Raw genomic sequence first — 19,705 nt, 5'->3', positions numbered from 1 at the left:
AAGAATTTCTTGGTATAATTTTAAGGCAACTTTAAACTCCACTGAAAACAAAATAATTATTAACTCCCCATCATGATGAGTCTGCCAGCTCTCGCCCAACCACCCCAAAAAGAGGGCGGGGCCGGCGATAATCCTTTTGTATCCCATCGCATTGTTTGGCAATTTTACGCAAGAGCAAATCGTAAATGTCAATAGCAGCGCATCTGTGTAATGGGATAAGACCTCGGATTTGGGCGCTGGGAGGGGCGCTGGAATCAGAGCGGTTTTATTTTCACATGTGCCAACCTGACAATTACAACAATTCAAAGCTCAAAAAGGTCAGAGTAGCAGAGCACCGCCCCCCCCAAAAAAAAACATTTAAAGACAAATTAATGTGTATTTAAGCTGCCCCAATCCGCTCCAGGCCAAAGACTAATTGCCCCAAGGAAGCAGGGAAAATCTCACGCCTTTGTTGATTAATTAATCAAAGTAAATAGTTGCAGTGCTCGGGCGAAAAGCGAACCAAGAGCCAAGAGCCAAGAGCCATGAGCCAACGTCGAAGGTCATTAGCGTAATCTAAACGGCCTATTGATAAGCTTTTTCCACACCTAATTGCTACATTAATTTTCCGATGAGCCGGCAGGCCACACCAGTGGCTACAGACACGGCAATGCTGAGTTTCCAGGCAGCGCCTCCACCGCGGGCCGGCGTGGGAAACAGTTCCTCCCAAAGGGCGTATCGATCGGAGTTGGCCGGAGAACCCACCTGGGTCACCACCCCGTTGTAGAGCATCTTCAAGTGCGTCGCGTTGCACGGCGGCCAGATATCGGTGGTGTTTAGGGGTGTTCTGCAAAGACGCAAGAATGTAATCGATTTTATTGTTTACCATAAAAACCATATGTTTTTATACGCTTGCAGAGGGTGTTATAGTTTCAGTCAAAAGATTGCAACGTACTGAAGGATATATTTTTTTTATCACTATTAAGTATAAATATTCTTGATCTGCATCATTAGGAAAGTCGATCTTGACTGGGTCTGTCTGTCCGTTTGTCTGTCCGTTCGATTGATTCTACGCAAACTAGTCCCTATATTTTCGAAACATTCCCAGAAGTCTTTTTTCTATGGCAGTCTATGACTATATCATATAGCTCCTATAGGAAAAATATAACGAAATTAGAACAAATTATAACTTCGCTGGTTATAAGTAAGAAGAATATGCTTTGAATAATGGTTTTCTATTTCTAAATTACGGCTTTAATTTTCTTAAAATCAGTATCTTATAGCTGCCATTAGAATATCGACATATATTCATTGCTTTTCTACGTATACGCATAAAAATTGAAATTAAGTCGATTTATAGATCGTTTAATTTTGTAATAGCTGCAAGGGTATTTAATCTTTGGCTTGCTAGCTTCTTTTTTTGTTTTAATATAAATTTCAAGAAGATTTACAAAGTTTTAAAAATACCAACTATTTATTAACTTACCCCGTTTTTGCAAAGTGTGTAAACCAGCTGGTCAAGCGCTCCATCATGAAAATATCCGTGTGATTTTCAGCCATAATGGTGCCATACCAAAGACCTGGCATCACATACTGAAGATCATCGGCATGACCCACTCCCAGGGGCTTACTTTCCTCATTCAAGGGAGCTGAGACACTTCGCTCACCAACGTAATCCGTGCGCATGTAATAAACTGGAGTGAAGTGGCTGGCCAGGCGGACAAGTCGGTGGACACCATGGCCTATGATTCCATCGGAGAAGATTTGTCCAAATTGCTCAATGTTTTCAGAGTTAATATCCGTAGTGTTACTACCCAGGTAAAAGTCCTTGAGTCGTTGACCAATTATTTCATTGGCGTTGTAGAGAAACAACTCCGGAGCATATTCGACAAAGTTGGAGCCTAGATCATGGAGCAAATGCTCGTTTGCCAAGTGAACTGAGTAAGGAAATGCCATTAGATATAAAATATATTCAATCATAAGTGCCGCTCACCTCACCATTAGGCGTGTAGTCCAGTTCGTTGAGCGTGTAACTGATCAGTAAGGGAACCTTGTTGAAGTTTCCCTCCTCGATTAGTTCCGTGGGATGCCTGGGCAGAAAGTGGCCATCGATCTCGTAGTTCCACTTCATGTTAACAAACTGATAGGTCTCCCATGCCTTGCAGACTTCCACAATGCGTGCCCAGCTCTCATTTCGGAGGCACTGCACCACATCCGTGGCATCATACATTGGGCATCCCAACTCACGGGCCAGTTTCCGTGTCCAAAAGAGGTTATCTATGTCAAAGTGGTTGGTGGCTGAACCGCTCATGAGGATGGCCCGATGGAAGAGACCTGCGGACAGGGGCGAGGCCAAGTGCAGACTGACTGCCATTGAGCCCGCACTCATTCCCAGAATAGTCACCATCTCTGGGTCGCCACCAAAGTGAGATATGTGATCTCGGACCCATTGCAGAGCCATCACTTGGTCTAGATAGCCAAAGTTGCCCCGCGTCTCGCTGCTGTTGGTGCTGAGAAATCCCAGGGCTCCAAGGCGATAGTTGAAGGCCACGAAAACCACATCGTGATCTAGTAAATACTGAGGACCTGCTTCGTATATGCTGTGGCCACTGCCCAGCACATTGGCTCCCCCGTGAATGTAGACGATCACTGGCAGCTTATCCTCAAAGGTCTTGGTGAAAACGTTAAGTTTTAGGCAATCCTCACTCATAAACAAGGTGATTCCTGGTTGTGGGCACACCAGGGAATCGGATGTGGCCTTGAGCACCTCATCACCCCAACTTGTTTCCGGAATGGGAGTGGTAAACCTTAGCTGACCCACTGGAGATTGGGCATAGCGTATTCCTCTAAAGGCGTAGATAGTCTTGCCCTGAAAGCTCTTCACCGAACCTCCTTGTATTTTACCCAAGGAGAGCTCTACTACAGGATCACCATCAATGAAAATCACAGCTGTGGTGAAACCTATTGTAATCAGGAGAAAAACGCCTAGGAACTGAAGTAGACTAGCCATTTTCTAAAAAAATAGATCAATATATTATAAAATTTACAAATATATCTATCTCGATCATACCAAATGAAAATTCACTGTGGGAATGGCTGGGAATCTTGCGTGGTTCTCAGAGTCCGCTTATGTTTTCGCAACAATTTTATTAGTTTTCCCCGTTTTGGTGGTGCGCACCCGCATGTTACGAGTATTTCAGCGGAACCGTGACTGCAGGTTTCGCACGGTTTCTACTTCTTCGGGTGGGACTATCTCAAAAACCACTTAGAGATAACTTGATTGATTAGTTGGTCAAGATTAACTTTAGTTTCCTACCAAAATAAACACAAGATTAGACCAACTATCATATATCGTTTGTTCTCTCTCAATCTGGCAATTCAAACTCATGACCTTGTACTTTAATTACTGAACTCCAATTCAATTGAAACTTATTGCTTCATTGAGAGATTTGGTTTTGGGTTTGAGTTTGGGTTCGGCTTTGGTTGTGGCAACCGTTAGACACATCACCCTGATTTGCACCACCGTTTGGTCCGTGGATCGGATCCTATGCCCGCAGATTTTTTAGAGTTTCCAGTTTAGTTTTTCTCATGGCAGCGACTGAGATTTAAATTGATTTCCTTATTAATGCACATCCCTCTTGTAATATTCAATTAAAACTACCCACGATATGGCAGTTCTCTTGATTGACACAAGCCGAGTGGTAATTACTCGAACTCTGGGACACTCCAAGTTCTCCTTTTCAGCCGGATTGAAAACTGAACATGATGGTGGCGAAGGAAATCCCACAATGACCTTTTTGAAATGAATTCCCTTAATTGCGACTGCTTTTAATTGTGCCAGGAAGTAGATGATCTTCAAATCCAAGCAACAATGAATATTAATATTCGCTTTTAGAGATGACATCTTTCATTGGCGAAAAAAAAAAAAACAATTTTCACACATCGCCGAGTAACGCAACTCGAAATTGAAACAATTTGCGCTCCCCAAAACGGATTTGCGACAATCTGCTGCCGCTCCTGAGGAGTCGAGCTCAATATTCCGGGCACTTGAGTGCGCATGTGCACACCGCAGCACCACGGGAGGATCGGAGGATCGGAGGAAACCACCCTGCCCATCCCAGTTGGACCTGGACGAAGCCACTCCAGTTGTTGCAAATATATGAGTGGCCTCTTGACAGACATCGTCGTCATCATCATCATCATCGTCATCATCGTCGTTGTCGTGGAAGCTCAAACTGTGCCACTTGAGGGCTCTTTGTGTACCCTTTGTGGCAGGCTGCTGCAGCTTCCTGTGGCTTGATGACGTCGCCGGCCAGCTCAGACATGCAAAAATTTCTCACGCATCGCCGGCAGATGTTGTTGTTGTGGGGTTAAGTGGAGAAATCTATCAAATACCAGATCAGATCAATCAAGTTCCCATCTCTCATATCTCAAACGAAATCAAATATATGGTAAAATATTGGTTTCTTGGAACACAAACTATGCCATCTTGTTATGTCCAAATCTATTGGATTCTTACATTTATAATTTTGTGGGGCCATTTCTTAGTCTTTTTATTTACTTGTAATTGCCATTTTAAATAAAATGATTGCGAAAGCTATTTACAATTCACAATTAGTTGTTGTATTTTATATTTACAAAAATAATTTTAAAACCTTTTCATTCGCACAATATTGAATAAACTAGAAGTTACTTAAATTTTTGTGAAATTGCTAGCTATTTTTAAGCAGTATTTTTATTTGAAGTCTATGAGGACTACTAAGTAAATATGGAAAGCTTTAAAAACTAGCTTGCCACTGAATAGTTCGTTGGCAGATATTCGCGCTAAGTGAAAGCACTTTACTCCAAAAAATTGGCAGGCAAAGAACTCCTCCTATTCAAATTTTTAAGTTTTACAATACAATAATAGACTACCAACAATACAATAATAGACCACCAACACTATTTAATAAATGTGTTTTGTATTTAGTTATTTAGAATTTTAAAAGTTTCCATAAAAGTTCCATACACTTTGGACATGATTGATTTTAAAAAGAACACATTTAAAGACTCGAAAAGAAGAGAGCTTCACTCCAATACAGTTTATTTCTTACAAAATTTCTGTAATAACCTTTCCAGCTACTTAGCTGAGGTCACGCCCTTGGAGGTCTCGGGTCGCACCCCCAAAAAGGAAATTACAATATCGATTTCATTAATTCCGCATTTGCGAAATTTTCCTGCAGCTGCCTCGCAAAAGTACTAGAAAAACCAGCCATGCTCAGCCATGCAAATTTGCACATATTTAAATAGTAACTGGCTCAGCTATTAGATGACAACTGAATGGAAACAGTCGCAACTCTCAAGTGACCAACATGCAGGCCTCCTTGTGGGTTTCTTTTGCGCCAGGAGAATGAAGAAAACGCCACGCCCCTTGCTGAGTCTATGGGCAAGTCCAAATCCAACTCCAAACCAAGTCCCATTCACAATCCGCAGAACAAAGGAACGAAGGAAATTCAAGGAAAGCAACAATTGCCGCACACACGATAATAAACCACTTGAGTAATCAATCAAAGCGATAGGGATAGGGAAACCCAGACGTGGCCGTCTTGTAATGAATATTTAAAGATGGAAATTATCGCAATCCGACAAAGGCGAGGGGCAGGACAAAGGGGCGAGGTCTCCGGCATTTTGCATAACTGATAGCGGAACAATAGACCAATATCGGGTAATGCTTAGCATACTCTCGAGCATACGAGCATACGAGCATAATGCGATAATTTGAGCACAAAAGTGCAGGCCAAGGGTTCGGTTCAGTTTGGCATTAACATCTTGCGGCCTCTAATCGCCGAGTGCAGCAGGAACATATTTCCGTAATCAATCCGGGGGGGGGAAAAGGAGAAGGAAAAGTTCGGAGAGATCGCCGGACTCGCTCAAGTGAGCAAATGTCCCGAATGTGAAACAAATAACAAAAAGCCCTGAAGGACTCGCAGGATCGAAGTGGAGTATTGCTCGTAGGGTTGTGATCCTCTCCAAAACCTTTGTGGCATTGTAATAAGAGTGACGTCTTATTTGCGCCAGACGAGGGTTAAGAATCGCTCGAGAACCTAAAGAAAGGGGTTTTGGCTTCCAACCTTCTTCCCTCCGAGTTCCATTTCACACCATTGCTTCGCGATTGTTTGGTAAATAGGCTCTAATTTCTAATTATTGAAGTGATCCAATAAAGAAGTTTTAATCCTTAAATAACAATGTAATTATACAATTTATATAAAATATTACGATTTATAAGTATAAACGTTTGTTCATTTAAAACAAATACATATAAGTACCAAAGCAAAAAGAATATTAAATTTAATAAATATAAACGTTTTTCATTTAAAATAAATATCTTTGAACGTCAAACCAAAAAGATTTTTCATTTAATAAACATACACATTCTATATATTTTACAGAACGCGTTAATTCCTTGTTGTTTAAGAAGTGCATTGGCAAGATAATTAAATAAACATTGTAATCATTGTAAACATTTTGTGGTGGTTAATGTTTATTTTAAAAGATTAATAAAAGATAGCATTTAAACAATTTAATTTAGTTCAAAGAATATGTATAAAGTTTTGACAAATTTCATGCACTAAAAGCCTTTTACTTAACTAGTATTTTAGGAACTGTATTGTATTATGCCTTACTACATAAAACGTCTATAAAAAAAGTGAGTTAATTGTTATTTAGAATACTTATTTGAATTTGAGGGTAATTTTAAAGCATATGGACTACAAAGTATGGAAAACTTTAAAAACTAGCTTACCACTTAATAATTCTTTGGCAATTATTCCCTCTAAATGAAAGCCTCTTACTCCAAGAAATTAACAATGTTTTTTATAGCCCTAACATGCCAATAAACTGGCAGGCAAAGAACTCCTCCTACTCAAGTTTTCAAGTTTTACAATAGGAATTGATGTGCCCAAGGCCTAGGGCAAACCCTCAATTGGTTTCGGTGGCAGGGGCTCTACCCCCAATCGCAATAAACAAACTCGAAAAGGGCTAAGTGAACCCTAAAACTAAAGCCTCCTCGGATATGAGTTCGGAATATTTGCCACTTAATTGAGATTAATTGAAGTTATGTGCCCGATATGAATAAACAACTTTGCAGCCATTTTGTTTATGACTGCGTTTTATGTGCACACAACACATCGGCCGAAAATATTATTAATAATTACAAGAGCCAGGCAATGGCAATGGCACCCTGAAAATAGTTATAGAGCCGAACCCTCGGCAGACGAGCATTTGATTAAATTAAATTGAGTGCGACGGAGTTTGTGGAGCAGCGGATGTCGGGCATCAGTTCGACTATATACACACAAAAAAAAGTTAAGACCGAAATTCATACTTCATTACACAATGGATTCTTATTTTATGAAGAATATTCTATATAAGGAACATTAGTACATAAGTAAATAACACTTACAAATTTTTTATTGTTAACATTGCTACTTTCTTCAATAAAATTTGTTTAAGCGGAATAAACATCTTTCTTAATGGTGGTTAAAATAAATATAAAATGTTACTAATCTATTACCGTGTGTTTCAAACTGTTCTGTTTTTAGATTTTGAAAAAAGGGTACTGAAATTCCGTTCTTAAACTGATGATAAAAGTTCTGAAAAGAAGAACAAATGTTATTAAGGTTCTATAAGGCAAAAAACACGAATTCGTTACATTTAAAATTGTCTGTTTTTCTGAGTGTTTGTATCTTACAGATACTGCCTCGCATACCCATGCAAATCAAACGCTATTGAGCTGGCTCAGCACTCGGCTCTACCCCCGAATACAAGATCTTTGGCGATTGCGAGGTGAATGCACTCGCTTTCTAATGCTGCTGATGGTGATTCTGGTGTTACGGATCTCCTGACTGCCCCTTAATTGGTGGATTGCTTTTTCTGTGGCTGTGCGTGTTAATAGCCGTCGTTCGTTGCAAGTCACAACTAGCTATTTAAGCTAATTGACATTCAAATGCAGTTGAATAAACTTTTTGGGCAATGGCTGCACTGCACTACTAAACGATTGTAATGGCTCAGGTCGTTGGCTCCTCTAAACTACTCGATAAATTCATTAAGGGACTTACTGCACCACAGGATCGTCCATCATCAACCCCATCGGCAGATCGCGCCCATCATTTATAAATTGCCGCATCAAATAGAGGCAAACGCTTGAGTAAGTCCACGTAATTGCCGTCTGGCTGCGCGAATCACGGTTCCCTGATGTCCGTGAAATACTCCTGGATGCCCGACCTCCGCAATCAGTCGCGAATAAAAAATAAAAAATGAAAAGGAGTGAGTCCGGATGTGTTCGCACTCGTGTAAACATGCGTTTGTCATTAGACACACCGGAAATATTGACAGCATTCGACACGCGGCGCACGACCAGCCGGAATCCTGCGAGTCCTGGCATCAGGAACTTGCCACTTTATCTGCCATTTGATTTTTTAAAATTGTAAAATTTTTCAACTCAACTGCTTCTCGATTGTTTTCCCAAGTTACGCTTTTGCGCTTGAGTAAGCAGCGTTAGATCTTCGAGGCTACCCTGGCCAGAGGATCGGGTGGTTTTTTTTTTGTATGTGAAGAGGGGTGTCCTTGTCCCTTGGTCCTGTCTCTACGTCCCCATGTACGTGTGTCCTTTGTCTGGGCATCTTTGTTTGGCCTGAAGTGTCGTCGCCATGTCGAATTATCGTGTTATTTTTTAACTGAAGTACCTGAAATTTTACAGTTTACAGTTTCGGCTTTGCGTTTCTTTTTTATTCCACAGACAGAGAGAGTTTACTAATTAGATTTTATTGCGTAGCGCGAATCGCTTTGTCGCCTCGGGCAAGTGTGAAAAATCTTCTATTTTTTACGGGAGCGTTCTCTTTTCTTGGCCACAATTTATTGGGACTTTGATTGCACATTCGAAATCTATTCGTCCTGGATTCTGGGAAATAGTTTTAGTAGAACACCGCCGAATGCCACGCGCTTCTAAACAATCAAAACAATTCGGGGGCTTGTGGAATTTCCAGTAATGCGGGTATCTCTGGATGGATTGTGGGAGAATGCTTGTAAATTTCATGTAATCCAATGCCTTAATTTCCACAAACACAAAACAAATGCAAATAATATGCACGAAAAAGAATTTAGCCGAAATTCATGCGAGAATCCCAAAAAAAAAAAAAACAAAATAAACGTGGGAAAATATGAAAATATTTTTGGCTTGTAATCCTTTTCATATGTAATGAAATAGTAGACAATGAGCCAGAGACAATGGAGCAGTGTGAAAATAAATATTTTCTACATATAAGACCATTAACAGGACAACACACCTGACCTCAACTCAACGCAAATCAACTCATTTGAACCGAACTCAGTTTGTTTGGACAGATTAGTGAGCCAAGTTACTTAGCCGGCGATCGGCAGATCACTTGTCCGAGCATTTAGTCCCGAATTTCAATGAGTGTTTTGAGCCGCCTTTACATTTCAATTTTCCATTTTCCAGGCCCACTGTCCGCTGTCCGATGTCCGCTATCGAGGGTCTGCGATCTCCCCTGTTTCGAGGCCCCATGCGGAGTGTGAAAGGTATTATCGCATTGACTCGATCGCCCATCGCCGAATCCCTCGTTGTCGTTTATGTTTTTAGTTTCATTTATCAGTTTGTGGAAATGCCAGTTGAACAATGAGAAATTATGAGACTTGCTTTAAATCATTTACCATTTAACATTGCCATGATCCGATCCTGGGACTTGTACTCGCACAGGGTTGTTCTAAGTTGCTTATTGGCCGCCTTATCGGATCTCTGGGATCTGGCATTAGGATTTTCCCGTCGTTAGTTGCCAATTGAATGATTTCCTATGTGCGGTTTTAATTGCGGCAGAGTTGACTTTTCCTATCCTCTAACTTTCCAAGGGAAGTTCCACATAATTAGCTGCGAATTGTTGTTCGACTGCGAGACCCAGATGCGCCATGGTTGATAAGCTTCCGGACGAAATGAAAGCGGAAAACTTTCTCTGCTTTCGGCGAAAGAGGGGTTGTACTGAAATAAAGCGGCGTAATGATCTGACAAATCGATGACTACCAGTCTTCACGGCGGGTATTCGAAAGTTTCCCCTAAGCTAAAAACTAAAAATATTATAATAAATAACATTATGTTGAAAAAATACAATGACCACAAAATCGATGCTTAGGATAGTATTAATGACAGTAAACATCTATTGAAAAATTGTATACACTTCTCTGATATTTATATGCAATATCTAAATTTACTATTTAGTTAACAGGGGAATATAAAAAAATCTTTATAAGGGTTTTTATAAGATAATTTACAAAATCAGTTTATTTAGCGTAATACATTGCGATTCAAATGACAACATAGTAACGGTCTCCTTACACCTCACTAGAAATGTTTGAAATAGAATTGTTTGTTATTATTATTATAAGAAAATATTTCCATATATTAATGCCAAAATATTGGCACTCTGACAAAATTATTTTATTACAATTTGTTTGCTTTTCCTATGGGTGATGTAAGAAAAATCTACAGTCAGTCTACTCTAAAACAATCGAGCAAAACAATATATAATTCACTGTTGTGAGGACGCCTAAAAATTAAAAAACTGCTTACAAAAAAGCAGCTTTTAAAATATTGTTCATTAAATGATTAAAAATCATTAAAATTGGTTATTGACATTTTGATCAAATGGGTGAAAAGAAAGACAATGTTGTAAAGATTTCTCTGTCAAGAAGTCTGTTGAGCACTCACATACTGGGATTGTCGGTGGCCATATGTTTGGCAATCGCTGTAATCCATGGCCAAATCCCTCCAGACCAGAGCCAGCTACTCCAGCCATCCTATCTGTCTGCCAGGGGCGTAACTTCCCACGACACCGCAGACGGATGGGGTAGATGCGGAATTTACGATGACATTTATGCGTAATTTTTGGTTGAATTTTATAGCCGCAATTGGACCGACTTTCGATGGGGAAGAAAAGAGTTCTGCTTTAAACTGTCACCCGTGGAGAGAGTGTCAAATAAATTTGATTGCAAAGTGATCGCTCGCAATTGAAACGGAACAGTTAATTTCGGGCATCATTAAGGGGCCACACCCACCCGGAGGATGGGAATCTGGGACCAGGTAGGATAGGATGTCCTGCCCCGTCAGCCTCATAATATGCAACGTCATGACTTTCTTCCGTGTCAACGCCCCTCGATCCTCCGACGGCGCACCCTTTGCCATTGCCATTGTCCACCGTAATCCTTTGAGTTCCTATCGCGTGCTACGATCCTGATCTTTGGGCGACTCCTTGGCAGAAAGGCGCCGCGGGTTGCTCGCTCGGTTCGTGTCATAATTGCATGGCTTTCGGGCCGACGTGGAAGTGTGAAAATTATGGAGTTTCCTCTCACCCTTTCGGCATCTTAATGATTATGTTTGTTTCCTTTATCTCTGACTTGAGATCGCCGAGGGGCCAACAAAAATTTGTTTGCCAACTTTGCTTCATTCATATGCCTGAGTTATGACATTTGCTTCTGGGTTTCTAGGGGTTGCTTTTCCTTTACGGGATTTCTTCCTTAAGGTTTCCGTTTTTTGCGTGCTAAATTGTGTTTTACGATCAACGGTTCCCCTGATCTCAGCTTGGAGATATCGCTATCTCGACATTTCGGTTTCTTTTTTGCAAACTTTCGAGATCGTGAGAAGTAATTCCGTTAGTTATATATATGTTGCCCCATGAGAATGTTACAACAATCTAATACATTTCGTGATGGCTTAATATTTTTAAAAATTCTTGATAATCAATGCTTTTGCAAGAAATGGTTAATTTTCAGCTTAACTTCTTACTTATTCAACTTTACTGACTAAAAGATCATTTTGAAAATATTGTACACCCAAACAAAAACTGAAAGATTAGTTATTATAAGTGTGTCTTGAAAATGAACTACTGACAGTATTAAGGTATAAGTATTAATTTAATACTAAATTATATTATCATTTATATAACAAAGAGCCTAAAAGTGTTGTCTAAGGCATTATTTTTATGCAAAATACGTTTTATTTCGATACTTTTGTGGTGTTTATTTAATAATCATCTTATTGACAAATTTTTTTATACCCAACATTTTAAAATAGTTTAGTTTTTATGACAATTTTTTGAGTGTAGGTAACAAAAAATAAAGATGATTCAAATTAAAAAATTACGATAAAACGATAAACGATAAAAAATTAATTTTAAAAAATTTGATTATAGCTTTCACGTTTGAAACTTAAGTTCAATTTTTTTTTCATTTAGAAGAAATATTTTTAAACACAAGATTTTATATTACTATGCTGTCTAATTGTAACGTTCATTGCATTTTTGCATATTTAAATATTATCAATTGCCTTCATATGAGACTTTGACGGGAAAGGCTACAAATAGATTTATTTGAGATTAAAATAACACGTACAGTACATAACTCACTTTGAAACACGACTGTAAATGCGTTTTAACACTTCAAGAATGCATACATCGAAGTTGATCTACTTGCTGAACTCTTTAAGCATTTTTAAGACTATCTTCATTTTTATTAAGTTTGTGCTTAAGTCTTTAACTTGGAAACCGTCAATGTTTTTTGGTTCCAACCAACTCCATTTTGTTTCGAGCTCTTGTTTGCCCTCCAACCATTTCACTTTGTTCCCCATTTCCCCATTTCTCCATTCCCAAAGGTAACTCCGGTTGGTGAGTAAATAGGCCCATCTGCCAGCGACTGTGGCCAGGTGTACCCATCAGAACTCATGTCATCCCCATCCCAATCCCCATCCAACTGATGTAAACTTTTTTTCTGAACTTAATTAGCTTTGACTGGGGTTGGGGGGACCTGGGTTCCTCGCCAGCGAGTGCCTCAAACCCCTTGTTTTATATCGTACAATTATCCAGTGGAGCGCGTGCTGCAACCGCAGGTGCTAGAGCAGCACAGCACTCGTTTCTCTAACCAAATGCCCAGCACCCAGCACCCAGCTCCCAGTTCCCAGCTCCCTGCTCTCAGTTTCCAGCTCCCAGTTACCAGTTACCAGTTCCCTATTCCATTCTCCATCTCCAGCTGCTGGTACTACCAATCAAACCTGCTCGGGAACTCTCCTCGCTGCCAAACTCGAGTGTCGGATAAGGCGGATAAAGCGTACACAAAGGCAGCAGAACTGGAAGTCGGCGGACCAATGGCAGGCCGCCTTCGACTCGAGCAACCCTCGTGCGCTTCGACCGGCGGCAACTTAACTGTGCTGCGCAGAGCGGGCCCAGTTAGTCAGCCTTGCGCAGTCGATGCGAACGGACGCGTCCGCTTCACAGAAAAGTAAAAAAAAAAAAGAGAAAATATACAGGAAAAACTATATAGGAAAAACTATACAAGTAGGAAGAAAGAAACCAAACTGACAGTGACCGCGTGTGAATTATCTATTATATCTATTACGAACCCATCAAAAATGGTCTTAAACGGCATGCCCATCACTATGCCAGTGCCAGTGCCCATGCCCGTGCCCAGTCCTCCGGCCACCAAGTCATGTGTGGCCATCGACTGGGACATCAACGACTCGAAGATGCCGTCGGTGGGGGAGTTCGACGATTTCAGCGACTGGGCCAACGGCCACTGCCGGCTCATCTACTCCGGGCAGAGTGATGAGGCCAGGAAGCATGCCAGCGGCTGGGCCATGCGCAACACCAACAACCACAACGTGAACATCCTGAAGAAGAGCTGTCTGGGCGTGCTGCTCTGCAGTGCCAGGTGCAAGTTGCCCAACGGAGCCAGTGTGCATCTGAGACCAGCCATTTGCGACAAGGCCCGCCGGAAGCAGCAGGGCAAACAGTGTCCCAATAGGTGGGTTTCCTCAAATACTAAATCCATGGAGCATCGAAAACTAACTATTGCCTTTTGTTTGTTCCACAGAAATTGCAATGGTCGCTTGGAGATCCAGGCCTGTCGCGGTCACTGCGGCTATCCAGTTACCCACTTCTGGCGCAGGGATGGCAACGGCATCTACTTCCAGGCCAAGGGCACCCACGATCATCCCAGACCCGAGGCCAAAGGATCCACGGAGGCAAGGCGCCTGCTGGCCGGAGGACGACGTGTGCGCAGCCTGGCCGTGATGTTGGCCAGGGAATCGGCGCTGAGCGACAAGCTGAGTAGCCTTAGGCCAACCAAACGACAGGCCAAGACGCAGTTGCTCCAGGAGGGCAAGCGCAGGAAGATGGGTGACCAGCCAGCAGTGGTCCCGGCCAGTCAGGATGTACTGGGCACAGCCGGCTATTTGGCCACATCCACGCCCACACACAGCACAGGCTTTGGCCAGGCACAGACACAGACACAGGCACAGGCATCCTATGGATCTGGATCGGTGGCCAGTAGTCAGTGGAACGGAGAGATATACTATGAGCCGGAGGGTGCGTCCTATGCCACGGGAATGTACGCCTACGACATGCTGCACTCGCCCCTCTCCGCGCACAGTTCCACGGGCAGTTATTACCACGAGAATCTCCAGCAGCAACTACAGCAACAGCAGCAGCAGCAACAGCAGCAACAGCAGCAACAGCAACTCTCCCCGCAGCAACATGTGCCAGCTGGCAACTTCAGCGATCAGCCCTCGATCCCCGCCAGCTTCCCCAGTGGAATGCCCATGTACGAGAGCTGCGACGACACCTCCAGCTTGACCAGCAGCTCGGGCTACAGCTCCGAGGACTACGGCTACTTCAACGGATATCTGCCCAACTCGCTGGACGTGAGCAGCGGCAGTCAGGGCCAGAATCCACCCAGCCAGGATGGTGGCTTCTACACAACCAGCTCCGAGATCTTCAGTGTGTTCGAGTCAACCCTGAACGGAGGCGGTGATCTGCTCTATGAGGAAGCCAGCGCCTACCAGCACCAGCACCAGGCCGGATTCCTGCCCCTCGCCAGCTATCAGCAGCAGGAGCCGCAGGATCAGCTGCAGTCGGCCGACTACTACTACAGCAACTCGGGCGTGGACAACGGGTGGAACATCCAAATGGACGCGACATACCAGCACCCGGCTAACAGCTCCGATCCCGTCTACTGCTAGGGGATCGGGTTGGGGATGAGCTGCCGCTGCCGCTGCCGCTGGCGCTGCCCCTTGGATCTCGCACTGCAACCACTATTACTGAGCCACTCAAGCGTTGTTCTAGTCCCTAGTTGATTCCCCACTCATGTCCCCATTGCTTGTTGGTCCCTTTATTGTGTATGAGATATTGTATTGAACGTTTCTAGTTTGTACTATTGTACTTGTTTCCCAGCTATTCCAAAGTTTTAGAGCTGTAAGAATACGAATTATGTCCTTAGAGTGTAAGCGTATAGAGTGTTAAGCCACATTTCCCACCTATTTATGAACTTTTGTGTAGTAATAAACATTTTTTGAAAAAATCCCCATCGTGGCAACCTTTTTTGGTTTTGTGTCAGCTGGGAGAACCCATATGGGCTAGTATACTTTTTCTGGGGTCAGAGAAAACACCTATAGTTGTTCCAAAAAAAGGAAAAATTAGCTAAAATTTATTTTTTTGAACAGAAAGTTTTTCAAGATGGGCAGAGGTCTACCTAAACAAGTTAAGGGACCGCCAGGATCTGCAGGGACCCCAGTCACAAGGGTGAGTTGTGGTTATGAAGTGATGTTTGAGCCGATCAGAATGCCTTTCGTTTTGGAAAAGCCTCGTGAAACTGCCACCCAAAGGAACAGGCGAAGGAGAAGGAACAGGGCCAGGTTACTTGTGGCCCCAGAGGAACCTGTCTTGAATTCTAATAGGGAAATCGAAGAGCAGGAAAATACGAGAGACAGGAATCGTCGACGTAGGAACCGAGCCCGTGCTCGTGATCGTGGATCCCGTGCTCCAACGCAAACCGAAAATTTCTCATTACAACTCAATCTTCCGCTCGGAACACAACCGTCCGTCTCGGAACTTACACTTTTGGGACAAAATGATATGGCAGATTTGGCACTTATGGTTAATTTGTGTATACTCTCCCTTGTGCCAGATCACTCACGGTATTTAAATGGTCTGGAGCGCTGTAAGTTACAATCTCATAATTTCCGAATTTAAAAATGTCTGTACTTAACCAACTTCAATTAGTGAGAAATATATGGTCGAGTGGGGATTCTCCAAACGTCATTGAAAATTCCCACGCTCAAAATCTGCCTGAGGAAATTCAGCAAGTTCAGCAAGCCAATGAAAATGGCCAAAATCTGCCTGAGGAAATTCAGCAAGTTCAGCAAGCCAATGAAAATGACCAAAATCCGCCTGAGGAAGAACCCGATACCAAGAATGCAAATCGGGACGATAACGAAAAGAATCAAGACCATTGACAAATTATTCATAAAAAGTACTAGCCAAACGCTTGTACTTCCAAAATTTGTAGAAGTAAGGAGTGTCCACAATCTGCATCAGGAGGACCCGAACGGCAAGAATCCAAATTGGGAAAATACCGATAAGAAACATGACCATTGACGAACTATTGATTTAAGATTCGTATAGATTAAAAGTACTAGCCAATTTAGACATGTTTGATCTGCAAAGATAGTTCCACATGTATTGTACTTCGTAATTTTGTAAAGGTCTATTTTTCAATGAGTTGTGTGTAAGCAATTTGTATTTTCCCATCGTCATTTTTAAAAAAGTAAAATATATTTAGTGTATACTTGTTTTTCTTTGATATAAGTCGAATTAAAATGAAGCCTTAATTTTCTAAACGCAAATTACCAACCGAACCGTAAGTAAAATTTAAAAAAATCCATTTTAAGCGGCAATCAAATTAGGGGCTTATTGAAGGGGTTACCTCCTGTCAAGGGCCACTCAAATACTTGGGAATTGTTTTTGATTTTTTTTTAAACCGATTATAAATAATTAAAAATATAAAAAAAAGGTCGGTTGAAGGGAAGGGGTTGCAGGCAGGTACTGGCAAGAAGTACTCGACCCTAATGGGGGTTTGAGATCGACCATAAACAAAACGCCCATTAGTTGTCATGTCGCATGGGAAGTGTGCCGCTGACGCGTGCGACCTTCAAGGATATTCGCACACTCGCCGAGCTGCAACTGAAATGAGCAATGACTTTGTTTCAAACGATATTTGCATATATAATTCGAGTGCGGCTGCGTCGGTCCCTTGCCTAAATGAAAACATTTAAAAATGTTTTGATTTCATTTATGTTAATTTCCAGCCATAAATCACAACCGACCGTGTGCTTCCTGTCGAGCCAGCCTCCTCCGTGCTGCAACAACATTTGTTCTTGCTGTTTGATTAGCCCTTGGCCCAAACCCTCGCATGCAAATGAGAACCCTTTGGAGTCGCTGACTCTGATGCTCATTTTTTGTTATCCTTGGGTGCTGACTGAGGGGACGAAACTGAGATCACAAAGGTATTATGCAAATTTACTGCTGCTGCTGCTGATCCCATTGTTGCCAGTGTAATTCAATATTCGCGTGAATTAATGCGCGAATCTTTGCCTAAGTCCTCATAGGCTGAGGTTTCGCCAATTCTCGTTCGCAATTTCGAAAACTAATTTCAAATGCAAATCCGATTCGGTGCCAATTTGTTAATGCAGATTTTCGCACACAAATGAAGCTGTTAGACATCTCAATTTAGGGTTAGATATCAAATATTGCATTATCCTTTTAGAATAGTAAGGTGAGTTGGTATTGAGAAACTAACATTAAGCTAATATAAGCATTTAATTTATATATGCAATTTATATATTAACTAATAAATGAATGGAAATATGTTGATTATAAATGTGTTATTTAGGAAACAATAGTTTATATTATATTGTGATAGAAGAAAACCATTGAAGCTACAAACGATTTCTAAGTGTGAGGTGAATTTGACATTAACTTAAATGAGATTTAAATATGATGGCACTAAATGTTTGGTTTAAGACACGTCAGCTGCGTCTAGATTATTTGTATATGTTTTATATTTGAACATATATCATGTAAGTCTTGCCTTTGACACTTTGAATTTTTTAAAAAATATTTTCTCTGCCAATTGTTTTCACTTTAATAAGGTCAGGTCAGTCCTTCAGTCAGCCGTCTACCAGCATTTGACTGATAGACTTTTGCAGTTGACAGACCAGACGCCGACGAACTCGAGTGTGACTTTTTTGACTCTTCACACATCATAGGCGGATCAGCGGAGAAATCAAAACTGCAGCTGCAGCTTCGGGGAAAAACGATTAACTATTTATTTTATAATACTCGTACATGCCACATAAAACGGCTGCGTCAAAGGCCACAAAGGCGTGTTGCCACAATAAAGCGCATGGCAATGTGGCGAAATCTCATCCGAACCTATTTAGGAGTGGCCACTTGAAAGGACAATGGTATCGCAGCCAATGAGGCGCGCTTAATGCGGCTTCAATGAGTCCAGATCCTCGATCAGAGGAAGCGACCTGAAAAACACGAGTGACATGCGTGTCCCGCAAATTGTGCGGTCTGTTAATAGTGCAACCTAGAACGGGTGGGTCAGCGTGACAAATTCCCGCAAACAATGACAGTGAATCGAAAACTCGGCCTCGTGATTTTGACAAAATCAACTATAAGTTTTATTTTTTTGGGGTTCTACTGAAAAATTAAATTTTATTGAGTTAGTAACTAACATAGACCAAATAAATAACCAGAAAGTGAGTTTTTAAGATTAGGCAATTATACCATTATTTATTACTGCATAGGAAAAAGGAAGTTAAGTTCAAGCCGTAAGCAAATCATTTCGATCGGATAGTTTTAAAACTTGATTAGCTTGCACTGCACTGCACTTCATCAAACTCAAGGAAACAGCCCAGAATAGTCAAAAACATTATAACACGTTGATATTTTTAAATCGGACAAATTAAGCCACCCGATCCTGAACCGATCGTTTCAATGGATTTATACAACTGATACCTGCTATATCTACTCGTTTGTGAATGCTGAACAAATTTACTATTCTGAGCAAATTGTACCAGGAAATAAAAATTTAAATAGTATGTTAGTACATTTATACGACCAGGAACTGTAGAGCGCCACCTAGCGAATTGTAGAGAACACATTTCTAGCGACATCTGGTTGGGTGATGTATGGTTTGTTGTGTTTTAGAAATTCACCCCGATTTTGGTATTAAATTCAGTTAAGAAAAGCAAATGTATATTTTGATATTAAATGTAGATAATAGGTAAGTAGTTTGCCACTTGACACTTTTTTAAAATATTTACATTAACTAGTCAAACGTTTTTCTCAGCTAATGATTTATTATTTATTAACTGATGTTGGCCTATGATGGATGGTGTGTTGACCAAAACTTCCAGATCTTTTAATTCCTGATTAAATACAAAAATACTGAGTCTCAACAGAAGTTACAGCTAACTACTTCCCCATCTCATTGTAGCACTTGTACCTCTTATGTACCGCCTGTGTGAACAGGCTTTTGTAGCAAGTTCCGAAAAATACCGACAGTTAACTAGATTTCGCCTGTGTCTTCAATAGGACAGCTAATTTTTGTATGAAAGGAGGGCACAATTTTTGATGGCTTTTAGAAATAAAAACTATTTGGCAAACAGAGTATTTTACCTTTTTGTATCCAACTTCTAACCAAGTCCGCTAAACAACACCATCAGCTCCTCTTCCTCGTCGTCGAAGTTGGAAATGCCACGTTAACATAGTAATAATCACTCATAATTATAATTTTAAATTCATTTCCTTTGGATGTTCGAGAATTAAATGTGATGTCATGGGGC

The 19,705-nt window shown here is 41.4% G+C and overlaps 2 protein-coding genes across 8 annotated transcripts; one reads left to right on the top strand and one right to left on the bottom strand.

Moving 5' to 3' along the window:
* Positions 1–385: 385 nt before the first annotated feature.
* On the bottom strand, positions 386–19,684 carry LOC128262043 (liver carboxylesterase). 7 transcript variants are annotated; one of them, XM_052996068.1, is made up of 6 exons: positions 10,736–11,516; positions 9,688–10,095; positions 3,050–3,291; positions 1,978–2,992; positions 1,466–1,916; positions 386–826 (listed from the first exon to the last, which is right to left on the bottom strand). In XM_052996068.1, exons 4-6 carry the CDS (start codon positions 2,987–2,989, stop codon positions 595–597), a joined length of 1,695 nt encoding a protein of 564 aa, XP_052852028.1. In that variant the 5' UTR covers positions 2,990–2,992; positions 3,050–3,291; positions 9,688–10,095; positions 10,736–11,516; the 3' UTR covers positions 386–594. The 7 variants fall into 7 exon arrangements, with proteins under 7 accessions (XP_052852028.1, XP_052852030.1, XP_052852029.1 ...); XM_052996070.1 differs by having other exon boundaries at positions 9,688–10,088; XM_052996069.1 differs by lacking the exons at positions 9,688–10,095; positions 10,736–11,516 and adding an exon at positions 19,539–19,684.
* LOC128262044 (transcription factor glial cells missing) lies at positions 13,262–16,632 on the top strand. The gene is made up of 4 exons (XM_052996073.1): positions 13,262–13,818; positions 13,888–15,593; positions 15,654–16,011; positions 16,074–16,632. The coding sequence occupies exons 1-2, from the start codon at positions 13,427–13,429 to the stop codon at positions 15,032–15,034; spliced, it is 1,539 nt and encodes a 512-aa protein (XP_052852033.1). The 5' UTR covers positions 13,262–13,426; the 3' UTR covers positions 15,035–15,593; positions 15,654–16,011; positions 16,074–16,632.
* Positions 19,685–19,705: the final 21 nt, after the last annotated feature.

Source organism: Drosophila gunungcola, unplaced genomic scaffold (assembly GCF_025200985.1).
Source record: "Drosophila gunungcola strain Sukarami unplaced genomic scaffold, Dgunungcola_SK_2 000001F, whole genome shotgun sequence".
In the NCBI taxonomy this organism is placed as follows: Eukaryota; Metazoa; Arthropoda; class Insecta; order Diptera; family Drosophilidae; genus Drosophila; species Drosophila gunungcola.
This window is presented reverse-complemented; position numbering and strand designations above follow the sequence as displayed.